General features: G+C 52.8%; 1 protein-coding gene across 1 annotated transcript in view; it reads right to left on the bottom strand.

Moving 5' to 3' along the window:
* Positions 1 to 8,086, bottom strand: part of lama1 (laminin, alpha 1) — a 19,606-nt gene extending 11,520 nt beyond the window's left edge. Inside the window, exons 1-21 of the mRNA XM_053860223.1 lie at positions 7,910 to 8,086; positions 7,187 to 7,357; positions 6,401 to 6,513; positions 6,278 to 6,329; positions 6,007 to 6,197; positions 5,693 to 5,872; positions 5,542 to 5,631; positions 5,351 to 5,468; positions 5,100 to 5,278; positions 2,849 to 2,942; positions 2,619 to 2,776; positions 2,404 to 2,544; positions 2,178 to 2,336; positions 1,998 to 2,099; positions 1,721 to 1,935; positions 1,550 to 1,661; positions 1,358 to 1,468; positions 855 to 982; positions 705 to 791; positions 316 to 527; positions 13 to 119 (exon numbers count right to left, since the gene is read on the bottom strand). Of these exons, the coding sequence (XP_053716198.1) occupies positions 13 to 119; positions 316 to 527; positions 705 to 791; positions 855 to 982; positions 1,358 to 1,468; positions 1,550 to 1,661; positions 1,721 to 1,935; positions 1,998 to 2,099; positions 2,178 to 2,336; positions 2,404 to 2,544; positions 2,619 to 2,776; positions 2,849 to 2,942; positions 5,100 to 5,278; positions 5,351 to 5,468; positions 5,542 to 5,631; positions 5,693 to 5,872; positions 6,007 to 6,197; positions 6,278 to 6,329; positions 6,401 to 6,513; positions 7,187 to 7,357; positions 7,910 to 7,988 (2,799 nt within the window). The 5' untranslated portion in view covers positions 7,989 to 8,086. The remainder of the gene's footprint in view (positions 1 to 12; positions 120 to 315; positions 528 to 704; positions 792 to 854; positions 983 to 1,357; positions 1,469 to 1,549; positions 1,662 to 1,720; positions 1,936 to 1,997; positions 2,100 to 2,177; positions 2,337 to 2,403; positions 2,545 to 2,618; positions 2,777 to 2,848; positions 2,943 to 5,099; positions 5,279 to 5,350; positions 5,469 to 5,541; positions 5,632 to 5,692; positions 5,873 to 6,006; positions 6,198 to 6,277; positions 6,330 to 6,400; positions 6,514 to 7,186; positions 7,358 to 7,909) is intronic.
* Between the last annotated feature and the right edge of the window lie 1,036 nt (positions 8,087 to 9,122).

Consider the following 9,122-nt stretch of genomic DNA (forward strand, 5'->3'; position numbering starts at 1 on the left):
CAAAGGACTTACCCTGCAGCGGTCGCAGGTGCGTCCCGTGACATGCTCCCTACACAAGCACTGACCAGAACTGAGGTCGCACTGTCCGGAGAGAGCGCCCGCCTCAGAGCAGGCGCACGCTGCGGAGCAAAGTCACAGAAGGGTCAGTGCCTCGTCCTCTGCAAGGGTCACCTCATGTTTCATCACAAGGTCACTACGTTCCCTTTCCTGAGATCAGCAGCAACATTTGGAAAGAAGAAGACTTCGTGCGCAGCAGGCAGGCAAGGGCAACATCATCTGGATCAACATTCCTGGAGGAGTGAGTGTGTCTCTCACCAGTACAGTTCTTTGCGTGCACTGCGTCTCCATAGTAACCGGCCTCACAGACCTCACAGTGGATGCCGGCAGTGTGGCCGTGGCACAGCAGGCATTCTCCAGTGACGCTGTCGCAGTGTCCTTCCTCGTCCACGTTCACATTACCGTTACATTCACACCGGACACATGAGCCACCCAGCAGCAGTGGACTGCCGTAGTAGCCGCTGGAACACCTGGAGACACGGCAGGTGAGAGCATTAACCCAGGCCCACAACTTCCTGTAGACCACAGGGCCACGAGCGCCCCCTAGAGGGCTGCTAGACGTTTTCTTGTCTTACACCTTTGGTCCCCGGGGCCATTTGTTCGGTTCAGAAAGGTTCAGAAGCCCTGCTGCAGGCCAACTTTCTTACCTCTCACAGTTGTTGCCGGTGTAACCCTCTTGGCATCGGTCGCATATGACGTGACCGGACTCTCCCAACGTACATGTGGGGCTGAAACTAGAAGAAAAGACAGTCACGGTTTTACCCCTCCCCAGGCGAGCCTCCATGAGAGACACAAACCTGTTGGAAGACACGCTCAAGGGACACGGGCAACGCTGGCAGTCCTCAGCTGAGCCGTCAGTGGCGTCGCCATAGTAACCAGGCAAACACTGGTCACAGTGTGCTCCGGTGGTGTTATGAGAGCAGTCCTGGGTGGAGACAGGACAGTGAGAAACACCTTCTCCCACCAGGCTCCGTAAACATGACTCGTCACTTTGGAAACACACGAGTGACAGACTCAATTCCAATAATCCTGCCGTCGCCCTTGAACGTTGGCGGCAATAGACTCCCACATGAGTATGTGTGCTGCGTTGACCCTCCAGAGATGGTTTGGATGTTTATGTTTTCTACACAACCACTTCTCTGTCTCCGGCAGGTGGCTAAGACTGAAATGGTCTTCAACATGACGGGTCACATGGCATCCCCCTCAGAGAGCTCTCGGTTGCCGTGACAACGGACGATAATGAGAAAAGAAGCGTGCCTTGATCACCGGACGGTTTCATTGGTGGCTTCTCTGAACCTACCAAACACACTCCGTGGACATCGCACTGGCTGGCGTGATCATGACATTCACACTGAAGACAATTCCCGCCAAACAGAACTCCGGCGACTCTGTAAAAGCCTGGACGACAAGTCTGCAACACACAGAGGAGAGAGGGCCATGAGACGCCAGCGAAACAGAACCTGCTTGCTCCAGGCTGCGGTGAAAGCCTTACTTCACAGGATGTGCCGCTGTAACCCCACGGACATTCACAGCTCTCCACGGCCGCCGCAGGGAGCCCCGAACCTAGTCCAGCCTCTGCTGTGTCCAAAGCCACTGACATGAGACTGTGAAGAGCAGGTGGGGTCAGGGAGAGCTTGTTGAAGACGCTCACTCATCTACTCACCGTATCTGACCCACGCCGGAGGGCTTCAGGTGAACTCTGATTTCCACAGACGCCACATCGGCGAGCAGCATCAAAAGATCGTCCCGGCTCTTGGCCACGCCTGTTTGAGGGTCGATGAAGTTCTGGGGGATCAGCTTTACAGAAAACGCTTGCACTGCGAGGGGCGCTAAGCTGACGGCCACAGCCGGGGACAGAAGGACACTCTGACTGTTGCCCTGCGGACAGTAGAGCGAGAGGTCAGCTACTTTTTCAGCCATCAGAAAATGGCGGGAGTCACCTCTATGATCAGGTCTGTGCGCCCGAGAAGTGCCTGGCCCACATGGTCCGGCTGAGTGTCATACTCTAGTGACCATCTCAAAAAACCCCCGTAGGAGGTGAGCTGGAGACAGACGGAGCCACAAGTCATGAGACCACATTAGGGCAGACGAGCAAACACAAGCGTAAGCGACGCAGACACCTTGTTTCCCAGGAAGCCTCGGGGAGCCGTCCACTTCTGTTCCTCCTGGTGCTCCAATCCAAAGAAGCGGTGGACTGGACCTGTTAGCTTGTCATGGAGGAGGTTCAGGTGTTGCCCGGACGAGTGAGCTTGGTACAGCGAGGCGTTTGTGGCGACAACCTTCAGAGACGTGACTTCAATACCAGTGCCAGTTACATGACATCATATTACCATGTGTGAGTTGAACCTGAGTCATGGACCAGCTGGAGCTCTCACACACATCAGAGACACCAAAGCAGAAGCAGTGGGAGCATCCCTGAGGGTTTGTTGGCTGCAGGTTGTAGAAACCAGGCTTGCAGAGGTCACAGTGAGCCCCCATCACATGCTCCTGGAGAGGAAGGCACGTGAAATGATAGCAGGAGGATGGAGTGAGCCACCGAGTGACGGGGCCGAGTGCTCTACCTTGCAGATGCAGTCAGTACATGGGTCCGTGTTGATACTGCCAGCCAGGTCACACTCACACTGGATACAGTCGGGAAAGTCTCTGAATCCGAAGTCACAGCGGTCACACCTTCGCCCAGCAAAGCCCCGCCGACACACACACTGGCCAGCGGTGCCACCTGTGCAACACGCCAGTGTTATCACCACAGCTTTGGACTAACATCTCATGGCAACGTTCAGTCAAGCAGGACCTGGTTGTGAATCATCTTTGCTGCAAAGGGACGTGACAGATCCGCTCGGATCACAGTCGCACTGGATGCACGGAGAGTCCGAATAAGGAGACACCTGTTAAAACAAACACACTTGGTCAAGGCCGTTCTCATGAGAGAACATCAATGTGACGCCTGTGGCAGAGCAGTGTACTGTAGCACTAGACACAGCGGTCTAAAAACACATGCTGATTGTGACTGGCAGGTTGGGGATATCACACGCATCACCCTGAGGGAGGCCATCTTAATGGCCGTGGATGGGAGTCGCCGTGGATCTACAGGAGGGTAAGGACAAGTGGGGTCCAAGTAGGAAGAGAATGGCCCCGAGAATGATGGTGGACTGTAGAACCCCAGCACCTCGTCATCACTGTGGCAGCTCAGTGTGGGCCCTCCAGACACACAAGGGTTCGGTCTTTCATTCCCACCCTGGTGGACCATCTTCCACACCTCACTCACCATGAAGCTCACCGTCTCCTGCACCACCCCAGGAATATCTCTGAATGACCTCACTCACCCTGGCTTCTGGGCTCCACACCAGACGTGACCCTCGGCCTGTATTCATCCGAGGTCAGTGGGACACTACGAAATACAGCTTCGACTTTAATAACGCCCGGTAAATACATGTATTCCTTGTGATGGCTCATGACGAGTGTCTTTCCCACATCCTTTGACAAACGACTGATGACCTGGTTTGCCTTTTGTCATTTATTCTCCCTCCACGAAATGAGAACACAAAGGTTGGATTTTGATTGGATTTTTTCATTCAATGGATGTGCTCTGCTCAAAGTTCTTTTCCCAGTAATTCCCATACTCTGTGTCCTGGTATGGTACGTTCCCTATCCCTCATCCAACCGATCATTTCAATATTTCTCAATGTTATTTTTCCTTTTGATCACGTGACTTATTTTTCACATATACATTGTGATTCATCTGCTCCCTTGTTCTGTGAAAGATTGCAAAGTGCATACATTGTTTACCATGTATGGATTAATGTGTATCAAAAATCCATGAGTAAAGTGCATATAAAATGACTTACATATAGTGTTAGGGCTGTAATCGCACTTGTGCGATTCTATCAACGGCTCTGCACGGCAGATCCTGTCAAGAGCACGCTAACCCTAACCCTAACCCAAGTCCTTAGCTGCGTTCATGCAAGTCAGCTGTGTGGTGTTCCACGTCCGTTTCTTTACAACAGAAAGTGAGGTTCTTTTCTCTTCATTCAAAGTCAAAGTTATAAAAAACCTAGGCTGAATTCAAAAGACCCTCCATAGCAAAGACTGTTCATTGCTAGTCGCTAGGACCTGAGCGCCGCGCCAAAGTCCAGTTCACTAGTGTGTTCTCCACAGAGCTCCGCCCCCAGCAGAGCCACGGCGGAGGACACCATTTCACAGAGACAGGACTGACGGACTCCACCATACTCCCTTGTCAACTGCAGGGTTCATTCATAGCAGTAGCCAAGGAGCTGCTTGAATCTCATCACTTTTGCAAATGGAGTCGAGTCAGTACCTTCAGCGGCGACATCGGCTTCCTCACCGTGTCACACACATATTCCGGGATAACAGTTCACTTCCACAGTAACTATCAACAACTTTAGCCTTGTGGAAAGAAGAAGATCTGGCTGACATTAAAGAGGCCGTATCACTCTCATTGGCGCGGCTGATTTCCATACTAAGGGCGGCGATGGAGGCTCATTGAACGGTGGGAAGCACATGGCAAACAGGCGCGTGATGTCGCAGGTCAAAAATAGGGGCGTTAAGACGGTTCCAGTGAATGCGTTTTAATGCGTTCACTGTAACCGTGACTCAGCCATCATTCACGTTCTTCTGTTTCCTTTTGCCCAAACAGCAGGCATCATGTAGCCCAGAGGAAAGTTCCCACTCCAGCGTTCAATCATGTCGTGTCCATGGGAAGCACCTTGTCAGTCTCAGTCTCTCCTTGCCTCACTCCTTGGGCACCTCTCTGCCCCCTGTCCCACTGACCTGCCACATGTGCTGCACCACCCTCACACCGCGGGAATTCTCCTTCTGACCTTCTCTGCGCTTCTCTATCGGCACCCTTGGTGTAAACCCTGGACCTGTGGTGCAGCATCTCAGCGTATTACTGCTGACCTCTCCTCCGAGTTCTCCACCGTCACATCGACCACTTACTGTTGCTAGTTGTGAGAGGAAGCTGCTGACCATAAGTGTTCGCCTTGAAAGCATAAAAACGTGGCATGACTCAGTCCAGTCTCTACCTGTGCGGGTCGGTAGTATCCGTCGATGCAGGTCTCGCAGTTGATCCCGGCTGTGTTCTGCTGACAGTCTGTGCAGACGCCACCACCCAGACGAACACCACGGATGTTGAGACTGAGACGGAGGTCCGCCACTGTCTGATTGTAGACACACTCGGTGGTTTTGTTGTGGCAGTTGCACTCTGGTGCAGAGAAAGACACACTTGGAATCCACTCTTTGATACAGACTTCAGTCCACGATCATCTTGGCCTACTTTCACAGGTGTTTCCTTCTGAGATGGTTCCTGGTTGCCACGGCAGCTGATGGAAACCAGGGCAACACTGGTTGCAGCTCTCCCCACATGTGTTGTGCTCGCAAACACACTGCAACTTCTGAAGGTGTGAAAAAAACACAGGTCGGTCTGAGGACATGCCGACTGGAGGGCTGGCCGGGATGGTCCCCTACCTTGGTCACCGGGTCCAGCGGGCAGCTTTCAGCATGTCCATAACAGATGCACATCCCTCCCACAGATATGTCTTTGATGGAGTAATAGTACTAGACAGAGACAGAGCGAGGGTCAGAGTCTGCCGGACTGAGCTGCTGTCAGGGGTCTTACCCGTCTGGTCACAATGGGATCCACATCCCGCGGGTCGTTGATGCTCAGAGTCATCAGGTCCGCGTTGAGTGTTCTGATACGCTGCAGTCGTAATCTGATGTAACGAGCGGAGCCAAAGTTCAGCAGGTCGGAGGTCAAGTCATCGGCACCAGGTCTCCCGTTGATGAGGGAAGTGTGGATCTGCAGAAACGGAGCTAGTGAATCCCAGTGATACGGCAGCAGAACCAACAAGCAGCTGCCGAGGTTTGGCTCCAGCCAAGCAGGGAAACAAAGCTGAGCAGTAGCGGTGTGTGAACAGAGGGCGGCGGGCTGACCTCTCCGTGCTCCAGAGGGTTCAGTCTGGAGTAGTAGGAGGTGCAGATGACTTCTGTGTCACTCTTGTAGGTCGGGGGCCCCAGTCTTGGAGTCATGTTGTAACGGGACAAACACTCAGAGTCGCTCAGAGCGTAAAACTGCCAGGGGTCAAAGTTGATGCCATCTACAGAACGTTCCAGGATCCAGTTCCCTGGTGGTGATGCCGGAGATGGAATGGTGAGATTGGAAGTTTACCTGACGAGAGACACCAAGGAGGGGGCGGGGCCTTACCTGGTCGAGGGGAGTTGGCGGATTTGATGATGATATAAGCCACCTGGAAGATCTGGGTCACATGGGAAAGACACGTGATGAGCACGTGTGAGGCTGCGTGTGTGGCTGGTGCTGGTGTGTCACCTGTTTCAGGTCCAGTGTGATGGTAACCCAGTGAAACTGTCGTCCGTTCTTGATACTGGGACTCTGCCACCACTCATTGGTTCCATCAATGGCATTGGTGATAGGATGACGTTCTGGAGGAGGAAACCTCTTTGTTAGAACTGAGTGCTGCACTCTACGGCTGATTCTCACCAAGAGGTTTCCTGAATTTGTTGGGTTGTTAGATCCAAATACGTACGTGATGCTGAAAGAAATCAGTTCCGTCTGTTTGGCGAGACACAGTCATGTGGTCAGCCAACCCATCCTCACGCCCATGAAGTACTATACTGATGATAAAGGCCTTCAGCCTAGACTGTGACGCTCTGATGTTTCAATGGACCGAAATAATGTTTTCCCTCCGTGGCGTTCCAGGCGGAGCGGTGTTTAGCGCCAGGGTCCATATAGTTCCAGGCGTGGGTGTGGACCGCGCGTTGTGGAGAGCGACACGAGCAGCACACACGGAGGTGCAGGAACGAGCGAGCTGGGGAGCTGTTCAATAGCGATTTGACACGTAACTAAGCGTAGAGTGAACAGAGCGCCATCCCATGGTTGACCCTAACCAAAACCATCGTTTTTTCATGCGTGGTGTTGCCACTACATCAATATGCCACGCTGAAGGCTGCCCTTTTCTCATCTCAAGGTCAATATAGGCGGCCATGGGAGTGAGGATGGGTTGGATCAGCACCCCCTGCTGGAACATCATGGCAGCTCACGTTTGGTTAGTTGCTGTGTCAGTGTCCACACTTGAGTGAAGAGTAGCAAGCAGACCTTTTGTCAGGATGGAGTTGGCGTCACACTTGGGGCAGTGGGGGTTCTTGATGCGTCGCCCGGGGACGTGCTCCACCAGCTTGCAGTAAACTTCTGGCTCTGGATCTCCACACGTGGCGTTGCTGACGATGTCGGCAGTGCTCGCCAAGTTAAAGATGGCGGGAAAAAGACCTGCAAGTCACATGTTTGTTTGATCCTCAACAATGTCCCACTGATCACACTCGCTCTCTCTCTCTCAGCCTCATCTTGTGTGGGGGTGAGGAGGTGAGAAAGTGTTTGGGTGGTCTCACACTCTCTCACACACACATGCAACAAGTGGGGGTGGAGATCTGCAGACTGTCCTTGTTGACCTAATTATCACACAGTCACATTCATGAGTGGAGACCATTTACAGCTCAAGTCCACAGACTCCGACCCCCTGGGGCTCCACACAGCCCCCCCAACCCCCCCACGTCTCCTCTGGCTTCCTTTCACAACTTCACAAATTTGCTGACTCATCCGTGCTACCACTCAATGCACTTTAAAGTGAAGTCAAAGTCAACACACAATTCCAAACATGAACCTTCTCACAGTCACTTTGAGCATCAGAAATGAAAGCGGACGTGTAAGTCAGTTGCACCAGAGCATAAGCGCCCTGCGATGGAGAGACTGGCTGGAGGAAGAGGGAGGTGTAAAAGCACGAGACTCATTGTTGTTAGTAGAAGGCTTTAAGAAATAAAGGACCTCTCTGCTGTGCTGCGGTCAGCTCCACCATCATCAACACCATCAGCGCCGCCTTCCTCCTTTTCCAGAAAAACGCCATCCTCCCCAGGGTTTGTCCTTCGCCGGCTCTGCCTCGCTCTGTTGTTGTGGGAATGAACTCAAACTGGAGTTGATGCCGAATAAATGTGCTCCAGAGGAATGTCCCCCTCCCCCCAATCCATTCATTCAGTGAGTGGTTGAGATCAGGGGGAGAGGGATCGTACCATCCTCTGCAACCCGGGGGGGGGGGGGGGGGGGGATTAGGGTTTTGTCATCTTTTGCTTCCGGACAGTCTTGAATGGCCACCTGGACACACACAGGGATAGATGTGCAGACTGGAGTCCTGGGAGCATTTTGTGAGTGTGTGTCAGAGAGAGAGTGGCCAAACCCTCCCAGCAGCAGCAGCACATGTTAGCAGTCCACAGGTCTCCTGAAAAAAGTGCACCGGACCAAAGCCACACCAGCCCGCAGCCATACATGTGAGGTGAGAAAATCACCTATTTTTGCTCTGTTTTCTTATCATCGCTCCATGACAAATCTCATTTGTTGATGAATTTGACCCTTGTGGCGACTTTTCTAGGGATTGAAAAGGTGTAGGATTCATGCCATGAGGTCGGCCAACCCTTGGTTTTTCCACGATTCTCCCCAGGTGGGCTGCGGATCTCTAGTCTCACCATTCTGGCACAGATACATATGCATCTCGTCATGTGTGGAACTCTGATCTTTGAGAGACACACCTCAGATAAATGGCTGCAGGCTGGTGAGGGTTTGGTTTGGGGGTCTGGGCAGGACAGAGGCCGCTTCCTGTGCCAGTTGCCTCTGGACTGTTGACAGTGTGGTCAGCCATCTTGCTCCCACAGCTGGCTGTAATGCGTGTGCGAGCGGTTCCCTCAGTACACGGCACATCTTCAGGAGGCTTCACTGCACGATGACCTTCTGCTGCTGATACGAGGCTGAGCATCCACGGATGTCAACTATGGTTGGAGGAACCGCGTCGTGTGATATGATTGTTACAGCCGTCACTTGGGTTGTGTACCTTTGTGTTGTGCTATTTGATATCTGTTCCATCATCACTTTAAGGGAGAGAACTTGAGCGAGCAGAGCAGCGATTCTTAACCTCAGGGCCGGGGCCCATGGTAGGGGCCGCAAGCCTTTTCTTGTCTTACACCTGTGGGCCGTGAGACGCTCAGTTTGA

The sequence above is a fragment of the Synchiropus splendidus genome, chromosome 3 (assembly GCF_027744825.2).
Source record: "Synchiropus splendidus isolate RoL2022-P1 chromosome 3, RoL_Sspl_1.0, whole genome shotgun sequence".
NCBI classification, from domain to species: domain Eukaryota; kingdom Metazoa; phylum Chordata; class Actinopteri; order Syngnathiformes; family Callionymidae; genus Synchiropus; species Synchiropus splendidus.